General features: G+C 50.7%; 1 protein-coding gene across 2 annotated transcripts in view; it reads right to left on the bottom strand.

Annotated features, from left to right (window-relative positions):
• Positions 1 to 13,302, bottom strand: part of BCL7A (BAF chromatin remodeling complex subunit BCL7A) — a 31,527-nt gene that overhangs the window by 11,378 nt on the left and 6,847 nt on the right. For both annotated transcript variants that reach the window (XM_045457135.1, XM_045457134.1), the window contains exons 2-4: positions 12,274 to 12,355; positions 8,734 to 8,830; positions 3,342 to 3,509 (exon numbers count right to left, since the gene is read on the bottom strand). In XM_045457135.1, coding sequence (XP_045313091.1) covers positions 3,342 to 3,509; positions 8,734 to 8,830; positions 12,274 to 12,355 — 347 coding nt within the window. The remainder of the gene's footprint in view (positions 1 to 3,341; positions 3,510 to 8,733; positions 8,831 to 12,273; positions 12,356 to 13,302) is intronic.

Raw genomic sequence — 13,302 nt, forward strand, 5'->3', positions numbered from 1 at the left:
CTGTGCTGACAGCTCCGAGCCTGGAGCCTGCTTCGGATTCGGTGTCTCCCTCTCTCTCTGACCCTCCCCCATTCATGCTCTGTCTCTCTCTGTCTCAAAAATAAATAAACATTAAAAAAAAAAATTTTGGGGGCGCCTGGGTGGCGCAGTCGGTTAAGCGTCCGACTTCAGCCAGGTCACGATCTCACGGTCCGGGAGTTCGAGCCCCGCGTCGGGCTCTGGGCTGATGGCTCAGAGCCTGGAGCCTGTTTCCGATTCTGTGTCTCCCTCTCTCTCTGCCCCTCCCCCGTTCATGCTCTGTCTCTCTCTGTCCCAAAAATAAATAAACGTTGAAAAAAAAAATTTAAAAAAAAAAAAAAAAAAATTTTTTTTTTAATTTTTAAATGAATTAGGACACATGCACACCTCTGCATATGAAGCTGGCAAAGAGAGTAAGACAAACCTGTACGTGCTGACACGGAACAATCTCCATGGTGATTGTTAAGGGAAGTATTCTTAAAAAAGGGAGGTTATAATCTCATATAGATTTTTCTAGGTGCACAGACTATTTATTTCGGAGGGCCACAACACAGGCTCAACAGGGGTCCTCCCTGACGAGGAGGACGCCAAAGGCTCCGGGTGCGGGGCTGTCCAATCTGTGTCCTAACACCAAACTGTTTCACTCAGTTACCTGCACCCCACCCTACCCTGCCCACGGGCCTACCTGGCACATGAGCACCTTCCTCACGCCTGGCTGGCCTGCCCCTTCCCCAACCCATCCCCAGGCACTGCCCCTCGGCCTCTCCTGCTTGCACTGTTCATTCCCCCCCATTCCCGCTCATCCTTCAAGCCTCACTCAGGGAGCACCTCCTCCAGGAAGCCTTTCCTGAACTCCTTAGGCTCCCTTTTCTAGCACAGCAGGGGCCATGAACTCAAAAGCCCCCTTAAGGGCCAGGCAGTGCCACAAATGAGTCAGAGAAGCTGTTCAGTTCAGACACAAATAAGAAAAAAATCTAAAGGAATGCTCTTCCGTTCCTCTTAGAAACATATATTCGCCCAACCTCTCAGACTTTTACTTTTCTACTTTTGATAGTGAAATCGGTTCAAAAAGCAACTTAGTTTTTCCTTTAAATGTGCAATAAGAAAAGTAACAGTGATCGTGGAGTGACACGGGCTACTACTCTTGGGCCTCAGTGTCAGGGAGACAATAGGGAGTGGTGGGGAGTGTGGTAACTGGCAAGGGTGGCTCCACTCACCCTCCCTGGAAGGGCAGCCACATCTCTGTTTAACCAGTCGCTGCTCCACAGAAAAGCAGACCCAGTATTGTCATATCTTCTGATTTTTCAAGAGGTGGAAATCAATCTTATTTTAAGCAAAATTGTTTTAAGGTTAAATTTTTGACATCAGGTGCCTGGATGGCTCATCGGTTAAGTGTCGACTTCGATTCAGGTCATGATCTCATGGTTCGTGAGTTGGAGCCCCACATCAGCTGTGCTGACAGCTCAGAGCCTGGAGCCTGTTTCAGATTCTGTGCATCCCTCTCTCTCTGACCCTCCCCCGCTCGCACTCTGTGTGTGTGTGTGTGTGTGTGTGTCTCAAAAACAAATAGACATTTAAAAAAAGTAGAATATGGAGGCACCTGCATGGCTCAGTTGGTTAAGCAACCGGCTTAGGCTCAGGTCATGATCTCGCGGTTCATAGGTTCAAGCCCCGCACTGGGCTCTGTGCTGACAGTTCAAACCGGGAGCCTGCTTTGGATTCTGTGTCTCCCTCTGGATTCTCTGCCCCTTCCTTGCCTGCTCTCTGTCTCCCTCTCTCTCTCTCAAAAATAAACATTAAAAATTAAAAAAAAATAGAATATGTTTGAAATAAAATTTTGACATCAAATTCAAATTAAAAATAAAAATACCACCAGGCCCATGACCACACCCACACACCATACGCTGGATCTAGTCTGTCTCTGACCTCTGGGTGGGTGGGGGAGGGGGTCTCAGTCTCAGTTTTGGTGTCTGTCTCCCCTGCTTCCCTCTGAGTGCTTGTGGGACAGGAAGCAGGGCTTAGCTGTGAGTGGCACCGAGCCTCACACAGGGTGGGTGTGGGAAAGTGTGTCAAAGGGAATGGGGTTCGAATTGCCTCCATGGCCCCGAGAGGCCTTCCTCCTGAGAAGCCCCGCTGCCTCCCCAAGCACAGAGAAGCCTGGACTCCAGGCCGGCCGCCCTCCCTGTCAGGAAAGCTCAGCCGCGTGCAGGGGCTCCAGCCGCAGCTGGCCCTTCATGGATGCTGGCAAGGCCATCCCCCCAGGTGCTGGGGGTCACCCTCCGGTCCCCGCTCCGCCCAGGTACTCCCGCCTTGGACCTTCAAAATATACCTCAATTATCAGACAATCAAAACCTACGGACCTATCTTAGGTGCGATGATGGTACTTGTGATGAGGGAAGAAAAGATTCTTATTTTTGAGAGATGCATGAAGTGTTCAGGGACAGAATGCCGTAAGATCCGTAACTACTTTCAAATGGCTCCCCCCCAAAATATTTATAGACAAAGCAAAACCAATTAAGAATTGCCGAATTCAGCTGACATATATGGGAGAGTACACTATTCATTTTTCTCGATGTTTGAAAATTTTCAAGAGTCGAGAGATCTCAAAATAGACAAAAATAAACCAACATACACAGATTCGAGTACATATACGTCCTCTGTGACAAGACTGCTTCTTGCCACCCTCTTCCAGCTGGATGACTGCAGTAGCCCTACCATCTGTGCTCGATCACAGTTAACCAAAGTGACCCTCTAGCCCACAGTGCTCAATCCCAGTGGCTCCTGCCTCACTTGGCACGGAAGCCAGGTCTGTTTAGTGGCCTACAAGACCCCCATACTCGAGGTCCTGCCTCCTCTCCTCTCATCTCACTTTGTAAACCCGTCATCCGCACTTCCCCAGCCACTGAGCACACTCTTGCCTCAGGGCCTTTGCACTGTCCATTCCCTCCTGCCCAGAGTTCTTTTCTTCCACTTATCCACATGGTTTGCTCCCTTACCTAATTTTAGCCAAATTTGCTCTAATGTCACCTTCTCAGTGAGACCTTCCCTGGTCACCCTATTTAAAATTGAAACACTCCCCATAATTCATCAAGACTCTCCATTTCCCTTTCTTATAGTTTTCCACAGCTCCTATCTTCTAAAAACTAGACTGCCGCATTTTTAAATTGCCCCACAAGAATATGAGCTAGTCTAGGCATTACCCTGCTTCTACTGTGACCTTCTAGGGGCTGGCACGTGGCAGGGCCTCCTAGAGACCATCAGCGAACTACAGGAAGGCTGGCTGAAGACAGGCCCCTCTAATCCCAGGCCCCAAGGGCACATACCTTCGGCCCCAGGGAGCTCCTTCCCATCTGCCTGGGTCTCATCTGCCTTGGTGTCAGTGCCTTCGCCGGGCACAGCCGAGGTGGGCTCGGGAGCAGGGCTTGAGTTACTGCTGTTCTCCTGTTTGATGGGGGAGGCATCTGCTATGGAGCTCTGGTTGCTGTTATCATCTGCACAGGGGGGAACAGAACCACAGGGTGAGATCCCGCAGCTGCTGGGGAAAGGTGGGTTGGGGGCTCAGCCTCCCCAGGTCTCAATGCCTGCAGCCCCACAGGACGCTCTCCCAGGGAAGGAGGCACTTGCCCCGCCCTCAAGACCTCGGAGATGACCCACCCAGAGCCGTCCCACATGTCCTAAGAGGAAAAGGCTTCTAGGAGCCTGCCTGAACTTCCCCTGCGGGCTCAGGCCCGTGTTTGGGGGCAGCCAGTTGCAAACAGCGGCCTCACACATTTTAAGTCTTTGAGGGACATTTAAGACCTCATTCTGGGTTTAAGAAGCCAGACTTGTGCACTTGGCTCTGTAGCAAGACAAAGGCTGAAGCATGGTTCGTGTGAGGCAACACTGCCAAAAAAAAATGTTCTGTTGATCTAATCAAGTGTCTAGACCAACTTCCACTTGATACAAAGTAAAAGGGGGAGAGGAACATGTTAGCAGAAAGCAGGCTATTCCACAGGACTGTCAGACCAGGCTCAAGTCAAAACCATTGATTAAAAAAGAGACAGAAAGAGGGAGGGAGGGAGGGAGGGAGGGAGGGAGGAAGGGAGGGAGGGAGGAAGGGAGGGAGGGAGGGAGAGGGAGAGAGGGAGGGAGAGGGAGAGGGAGAGGGAGAGGGAGAGAGGGAGAGAGAGAGAGAGAGAGAGAGAGAGAGAGAGAGAGAGAGAGAGAAGTTAGGAAGATTATAAAAAGAAACTTAAGAGGGGCCCCTGGGTGGCTCAGTGAAGTCGACTCTTGACCTGGGCTCAGGTCATGATCTCACAGTTCATAAGATGAAGCCCCACTCTGACAGCACGGAGCCTGCTTAGGATTCTGTCTCTCCCTATCTCCCTGCCCCTCCCCTGCTCGTGCTTTTTCTCTCTCAAAATCAATGAATAAACATTAAAAAAAAAAAAAAAAGAAAAGAAAGTTTAGAGGCTTAACAACTGGAGTGCCTGGGTGGCTCAGTCAGTTAAGCATCCGACTTTGGCTCAGGTCATGATCTCACGGTTGGTGAGTGGGAGCCCCAGGTCGGGCTCTGTGCTGACCAGCTTGGAGCCCGGAGCCTGCGTTGGATTCTGTGTCTCTCTTTCTGCCCCTCCCCATCTCGTGCTCTTTCTCTCAAAAATAAACGTCAAAAAATTTTTTTAAAAACAAATGAATAAACGTTAAAAAAAATTTATGAGATTTAACAACTAAATAGGACATGTGAAAATTAGATTCTGTTTTGAACGTGCCAGCTTGTAAGGGGCATTTTGGAACAACTGGGGAATTTGAATATTTGAATATAGTCTGGAGTTTAGAAGATACTACTGTTACTTTTGTTAGGAGTAAACACGGCACACGGGGTGTATAGAAATGCCATTTATTAGTGACGGGTTCAGCCATGTACTTCAGACACAAGGTGGGGAAACTGATTTTAAAAGGCTTCAGTACCAGTTTGCCTACGATTGTCAGAGTTCCCTGAACTTAAGACTCAAGAGTTGTGCAATTTTTATATGTAGATTACATTTCAATTAAAAAAAACTTAACACATTAGGGGCGCCTGGGTGGCTCAGTCGGTTAAGCGTCTGACTTTGGCTCAGGTCATGATCTCACAGTTCATGAGTTTGAGCTCTGCGTCGGGCCCTGTGCTGATAGCTCAGAGCCTGGAGCCTGTTTCAGATTCTGTGTCTCCCTCTCTCTCTGACCCTACCTGGTTCACACTCTGTCTCTCTCTCAAAAATAGATAAATATTAAAAACAAAACAAAACAAAAAAAAAAAAACCTTACACATTAAAGAAACAGATGAGGCAAACATGGCATGTAAGGGAAAACCTAGATGGCAGGTGAATGAAGTTCATCACGTGATTCCTCCTACTCTTCTCTGCTATGAAATTTTTCATGAAAGAAAAAGGAACAGTTATTTGGGCACATCCTGGGCACCCACCACGTGTAGGCGCTGGGCAAAAAGATCTACAGTCACGTCGCCTATCCTCCCGACAACCTGCCAGGTAGGAGCTGTTACGTCCTTCACTTATAGAGGGGGAAACTGAGGCTCTGACGGGCAGAGCCCCTTCATCAGGCTGGTCTGCCCCACTCTAAACTCAACCTGCTGACGAAGCAGTTACACAGTCCCAGCCAGGTAAAGTGCATCTGACTCTTTTTTTTTTTCTTTTAATCAGTTTTTTATTTATTTAGTTTTTATTTCTTTATATTGAGAGAGGGAGAGAAAGAGAACAAGCACCAGTGGGGTAGGGGTAGAGAGAGAAGGAGAGAGAAACTCCAAGCAGGCTCCGTGCTGTCAGTGCAGAGCCCGACATGGGGGCTCGAACTCACGAACTATGAAATCATGACCTGAGCTGAGATCAGGAGTCGGACGCTTCACCGACGGGGCACGGGCACCCCGCATCTGATTCTAAGTGTCCTTGTTACAGAGAAGTATTCTCTTGCGAATCCTGGGACTTAAAAAAAAAAAAGTACACTCTCCTGATTTACCTTTCAAGAACATCTAAACCTCCTATGCCAAGCTATGTGTGCCTGTGTCTCAAGAGGCACAGAAGGCAAAGGCCCGGCCCACGGGTCCCAGCATGAAGTTGTGGTAAGAATGACAACAAGCACGAATGTTTAACAAGTTAGTTGCCCGAGCCTAGCCTGGTCACCTAGGAACTGCATGATGCTGACACTCAACACTGGTAGGATCTCTGACACTAAACAGGTGGCTGCAGGTGGCCACTGCCCCCACCTGGAACCTTCCAGATCATCCTGTCCAGGTGCACATGCTTCCTTGCCTTTGTACACATACATGTCCTGCGGCTGGACTTGGTCTTGGCTGCACACGTACTAAAATGGAAGGGAAGCCAAGAAGGTGAGCGAGGCTCCTTCCATCAGGGATGCTTACTCCACAGTCCAGATTTTTCTGGAGAGTAAGCCTGGGCTGGTGTCCACACACTTGGATTCTGCCTCCAAAGGACCTCATAGGCCAGCACTGGCATTTATGACCTTCTCAACCCTGGGTGAGCTGCATCACCTGTCCAAGCCTTCGTTTCCTCATCGGCACAATGGGGCTTGTTTGCAGGATGAAATGAGGTAAGGCACGAAATAGGCTTAGCAAGATGCTTGGCACATTGTGACAGCTCCTTAAATGTCAGCTACGAACATGCCAAGGCTTTTAAGGGATTATCTTATAGAATACTTACAATGACCTTATTGACGTTACGAAGGAGGTGTTACCATTCCTATTGGATGGACTGAAAACAGACCTGAAAGGTTATGTGTTCAGGATCTAGCCCAGGTTCACAAGCTACAAAGAGATCCCAGGGACTCAGATGGGAACCCAGGTGGGATCTTGTCCTCTGCTGTAAAAGGCTCTCACCTGTGAACCAGGTTGAAGGGGGTGTGTGTGTGTGTGTGTGTCTTCTCAATCCCTAGAGAGTGGGGACCTAACCAGTGTCAGGGAGACAGGTTACGTCCCAGCTCAAATACCTAATTGTGAAAAGGAAAGGATTCAACTGTAATTGCATAGCCAGTAAGGGGCTTTCTTGACACACAGCCGTCAGCAAAACCCTTCTGTGCTTTTCTGAACCCAGTTCAGCAACAAGCAAGACTCCCTGCCCTCGGAGCTTGTGACTGTGTTTTCCAGACTGGTCGGTCAGTTTGGGAAAATGGGGAAGTTCAATGGCATTCTTTCCCTGGAGCAAAATGGTCCTGGAGCCGGAGGAGTAGAAACTCGATCAAACCAATATTCCGTGTTGATTTACTTATTTATCTAATGCCACGTTGGTGTACAAAAGGCTTGGGTAGTCAAAAAGACAAAGACATTGATATTGGGATCGAGAGGTGGGAAAGGCGTGCCTGGGTGGCTCAGTCTGGTGAAACGTCCAACTCTTGGTTTCAGCTCAGGTCACGATCTTGCAGTTCGTGAGTTTGGGCCCCTCGTTGGGTTCTGTGCTGACAGTGCGGAGCCTGCTTGGGATTCTGTCTCCCTCTCTCTGCCCCTCCCCGGCTCATGCAGACACGCATGCATGTGCACACACACTCTCACTCTCTCTCTCAAAATAAATAAGTAAAAACTCAAAAACAAAAAGAGGGAGAGATGGGAAAAGGCAAGTGGTACAAGCTCTTCTACTGGCCAGCCAGGCAGGTGGCCTCCCAAAGAAACAGCTGCTGCCACCTCGGGGGAGCACACTGCTAGGGTTTCTGGGTCTGGCTTCTCACGGGATAGCAGAAATGCAGGTTTCCTGACTTATAAATAACAGAAACTCAATTTTTCAGACATTTCATGTTTGAATCTCGAAGGTCAGAAATCAGGCAGTGGTTTTCCTTGGAGGGGTGGGGACAATCAAGAAGGGACAGCGGGGGGACTGAGGGATGTTCTGGGCTCGATCTGGGCCGGTTACACAGATGGATGTAGTCTGTATACACATCGTGGGGCCGTACACTTATGATCTGTGCCTTTCCTTTCAGTTAAAAAGGTAAAACAGGGGGCACCTGGGTGGCTCAGTCGGTTGGGTATCCGACTTCGGCTCAGGTCATGATCTCGCGGTCCATCGGTTCGAGCCCCGCGTCGGGCTCTGTGCTGATAGCTGGAGCCTGGAGCCTGCTTCAGATTCTGTTTCCCTCTCTCTCTCTCTGCCCCTCCCCTGCTCATGCTCTGTCTCTCTCTCAAAAAAAAAAAACAAACATTAAAAAAAAAAATGTCAAAACAACTGCAGAGTGGCTAAAGCAGGTCTCCAGCCTGGATTCAATCAGACAACTGGTTGGGTGTCACTTGTGAACTAAGACAGCAAAGGAAGTTAGGAGGTATCAATGTGGAAGGCAGGTCCCCGGGACCCAGAGTGATAACATGATGTCAAAAATCCAGTTTCCAGTTTCCCAGCAGCCAAAGCAAAATAGGAAATGGAAAATATAGTCATTTTTATGGTATGTCAGGCGTAGGAGGGGAAAAAGTACCCCCCAAAAAGTGCCTGAGCATACAGGGCTGAGAGGTCATCTCCTGTGAGGTCTGTGTCCCTGGGTGAGAAGGTCTCTGGCTTGTTGTATGTTTCTTGGCTCGCTGTGCTGGGAACAGAAGTTTCTTCTCCACGGAGCCTTCTCCCGGGCACATCGAGGCCTCCTCATACTGCCCAACCCTCCTACCTTGCCTGGAATGCGAACAAACCTGCTGTTGAGAACAAAACCTCAGTGCTCTGCCACAGCCCAGCGCCTGGCAGGGGAGCTCACCGTGCATGTCCATCATCCCTGGGGAGGAGCTGTTCTCCGGAGTGGTCACCTCTGAGCCACACTTCTCATCTTTGCCCTTTTTCTTGTTCTTGTTCTTCTAGAGGAGAAAATGGAGCAGAAACCAAGTCACCACATTGTGTGTGCATGCGTGAGCAAGGCCCCCGGGGGGTGATATGAATATTTTATTCAGCTGGTTCATCCTGGAGCCTGCAAGCCTCTGGAGGGCTCTCCTTGGCCTGCATTTGAACATGTCCCATTAGAGGCCTCACCTGCAGAAGGGAGGATTCTGGGGCTGGACTGGGAGGCTGGGAATAAAAAAAAACCTGCCTTGTTTGTGGGGTCAGCACCGGCAGGCATGCAAACACCCTGGCTTATGGGAATTTCCTCCACTTGCCAGGAGAACATCTGGGGAAAAGGCCAGAGTCACCCTGCCCAGAGCAGGTACAGTGATGCCAGGTGAGGGATGGAGAAGACACAGGTCACACACTTTCACTATCCGCAGGCCCCGGGGCTGCCTTTCTCGAATAGTCAGCTGACTCTCAGAACCACATTGGAAGGCTAGGTGAGGAGGGGATTCCCAGAGAGGAAGGAGGGAGAAGAGGATGCTTTCTGTGTGCAGTTCTGTTTTGGTGTTTGCTATTGTTGTTGTTTTTCTTTACAGATGAACAGAATCCTGTTAGAAATGACCTGTGTCCAGTGGTAAGAGACTCATTATATTATGGCATATTCTTTCAATGTAATGTAATGCAACATTTACAGAGAATAAGGCAGCTCTTTGTGTACTGACGTGGAATGATCTACAAAAATATCAGCATATTGGAATATCTCAGTACCTTCAAGATGTATACAAGGAAGGTTCCAGAACGTGGGAAGAGACCACTAGTAACGGAAAGAAAAGGACACACGAACATGTGTCCACACGTGTGTTTGCGTGCACTCTCTCTGGAAGGATAAACAAATGCTGGTCACCTCCAAGGAAAGGAGCTGGGTGGTGTGGGGGGGCCTGCGCAGGGATGGGAAGCAGATTTACAAAAAGATATGTATGTATTTGAGAAAGGTAGCATTTGAGGAACATGCATACCTATGGATAAAAAGTAGATTGGTGGACTCCAGGACCTTGGGGGGAGGGGGGACAGGAGTGACTGCTAACAGGTGTGAGTTTTGTTTTTGGGGTAATGAACATATTCTGGATTTACAGCAGCGATGCTACATGGATATATAGTAACACTGACTCGCATATCTTAGAAGAGTTTTATGGCATATGAATGGTCTTCGTTTAAAAAGCATTTTTTAAAAAAAAATTTTTTTTTAACATTTTATTTATTTTTGAGACAGGGAGAGACAGAGCATGAACAGGGGAGGGGCAGAGAGAGAGGGAGACACAGAATCTGAAACAGGCTCCAGGCTCTGAGCTGTCAGCAGAGAGGCCGACGCGGGGCTCGAACTCACGGACCGCGAGATCATGACCTGAGCCGAAGTCAGCCGCTCAACCAACTGAGCCACCCAGGCGCCCCTAAAAAGCATTTTTAAAGTAATACTTGAACTTTGTAAAATGGTTTCCCTACTTAAAAGAAAACAACTTTCAAGAGTTCTGAAGTAAAAAAAAAAAAGGGGGGGGGCAACCATGTCGCAATTGGGTGTTTAAAAAAATAGAAAGCGAACCGTCCACCATACAGGTTTCTGGCCACAACCACCAGAGATTCCGATTCAGCTATCTGGGGTGGGGCCCAGGATCCTGCATTTCTTCAAGATTCCCAAGGGATCAGATACTCAGCCAGGTGTGGGACCCATCGCCCTAGAGAGAAAGGGGGTAGGGGAAACATTGTACATCATGGCTCAGAGACAATAGCAAATTAGCATTGTTCGAGCTCCGTCTGCACAGCCGTGCTGGCTGGGTTAAGTTCTCTCAGTTTGATGTATTGCTTTTACACTGTAGCAGAAGCCTCAGGAGCTAGATATTGCTGCCCCACTGCACAAAAAAGGGAACTCGGGCCCAGCATGTTGGGGTCACCTACCTGTCTGACATCACAGGTTAATCAAGGGTAGCCTGTCCCAAACCTCTTTGCCCAGCCCGGAGCTGCCCTGTCCTTCCCGACAGCCCATATATTATACTTTCTCCTTGATCACTATCCATTTTGGCACTTCCCTGATGTCTGTTTCATGCTATTCTATAATTATCTTTCCCAACGAGATTATAAATTCCTTGAGAGCAGGGACCATGTCTTCTCAAATGCAACCGGCGTTTATATAAAACACCTAATGATGTGCAAGGCACAGACGTGGGCCAGAGCCAGGAGCTGCCTTCGAGGAGCTGGCTGCACCCTGCTCTCTCCTCCAGGACAGCCAGCACCAAAGGCCACAATGGGCTAGGTCTCAGGGCCTCTGGGGAAGGCGACCCTGGTGGCTCCATGAGCCCAGGCCAGAACCAGAAAGGGTGACAAACACCGGCGTTCTCGGCCCAGCACCAACCTACCCGGAGGTGAGCAGGTGATCACAGGGTCAAGAATGGAGCCTCAGCCCTGTCTGAAGACCCAAAACAGGTCACTGAAGATGGGAGAGGGAAGCTCAGCTCTGCCTTTAGGGCCCCCTAGAAACCCACCAATCACAACCACGTCACCCCAGAAGCAAAGGGGGCCATGCAGCCTACTGTGGGCCATCTTCCTGCAGGAGAAGACTGTGTGCGCAAATAGGGAAGGCATTCCAAGAGGGAGGAACGGTCCATGCCAAGGGCTGTAGGTGGGGTCATTCTGGATGTTGACCGGAAGTAAGAGTAGCTGATCTGGGGTCTAACTGGACTGGGAGCCACGAAGCTGAAACACTGTCTGTGATGTGGCAACACTGTCAGCAGTCCCTGGGTGAGATGAGGCACAGCCGCAGGGGCTCCCTCTAGTGGTTGGAGCCAGCCCCCTCACCCCCCCAACCCCCCCAAGAGTGGCTGTGTTCCCTGTACCAAACCCTCTCACTCGGGCTCGCCAGCAGCTCCAACCACCAGAAGGCTCTCCGACAGCAAAGAGAGCATGTGCTTTGGTGTCACACAGCTCTGACGCTTGCTGTGTGATTCTGGGAAAGTGGCTTCACCTCTCTGAGGCTGTGTCCTTACTTGTACAAAAGGGATAAAGACAGCAACTCCACAGAACTGGCATGAGAAATACGAGGCAATGCCTGGCAGGTGGTCAGGTGCTCAGAAACAGCGGTGCTACGATGATGGGACAAGGCCTGCTTGTCTGTGGATATGCCATCTCCAAACCGTGGTGCCCAGGGCACTAAGGTACGTTCCCACCGGCAAACTGTGGAGCCCTCGGTCCAGAAGAGATGACTTGTGGGGGACACTCCCCACCTATGTGACGGCCAAACTCTGGGCTGGACCGTGAGTGAGGAGCACACAGGTGCAGCATCCTTTCTAGCCCGAAGCTGGGTCCTTGTACCTTGGCCCCAGGTTGCACACTGGTGGGCAGTGGCAGGCAACGCCTTCTCCCTGTGGTGGGGAGAGCATGGGCGGATGGACGGCCCGACCCCAGGGAGCCAACCCCGCATACTCACATCATCCACCTTTGGCTCTGTCACAGGGACCCACTTGTAGATTCGCAGGGACGTGTCACCCACAGTCACCCACTTCTTCTCCCTGCAGAAGATGAGGAAGAGTCCATTACCAGGGGGTTTCCGGGGCAGGACCCTGCTCACCCCTCGTGGGGGACACAGGCCGCACAGCCTTGGAGTAGCTGCGACAAAGGGGCTGGTCAACTTGGGGCTAAGGGAGTACACTCCACATCACTCTAGATCTAGTAGCTAGGGGACCCCAGGAGAGTCACTTCACCAATTCAAGCCTCAGTTTCCCCATCTGTTGGACCACAGAGGGTCACTAATCTCTCCAGGCTGCCATAAGGACTGCCATGCTGCCATGCATGAGACAGCATGTGTTAACAGCTTCCCCTCTGCCTTGAAGGATGCGCCTGGTTGACGCTGGGGTGCTGAGGGGCTGCCATTTAGGAGGACTCCTGTGGATGAAGGGAATTGGGCCCCGGGGTCCTCCAGCTTTGCCCCACACCACAGCCCACTCCAGGGAGCCAGTGAACTGGGCCACCCCAACCCCTGGGCAGCAGAGAGGGCATCAGGCCAACAGGGCATTTCCTTCTGGGTGGGGGCACATATCTTCACCAAGGGCACCCGGGGCTTACCCTGTCCTCCCGGCAATGCCTGTCAGGTCAGGGAAAGGGAGGCAGGAGCGGACAGTGTGAGTGACCAGCCAGGGCTCTTTGGGCAAACGCCATCTGGAGCAGCCAAGGGGGAACGGTGGAGCAAGGGCAACCCGCACGGCCATGCCCTTGGCCCAAGGGTGATCCCCGGGCCTCGGCAGGTTGTCACGGCCCATACTGTGGGGCAGCAGGCAGCCAGAAGGATGCTCTGAGACCCCACTCCCCGGTTCTAAGACAGGCACATGTTTCTGGGTCTCCCCTCCTAATACCCACCTCTGCACACTGCCCCCACCCCACCCCTGCCACATCCTGAACTCCTGGGGGACCGCGTCCAGGGTGGAGAGCAGCTACTAAAAGCAGGTTTATGGGTAAGGAG

This window comes from Leopardus geoffroyi, chromosome D3 (genome assembly GCF_018350155.1).
Source record: "Leopardus geoffroyi isolate Oge1 chromosome D3, O.geoffroyi_Oge1_pat1.0, whole genome shotgun sequence".
NCBI classification, from domain to species: domain Eukaryota; kingdom Metazoa; phylum Chordata; class Mammalia; order Carnivora; family Felidae; genus Leopardus; species Leopardus geoffroyi.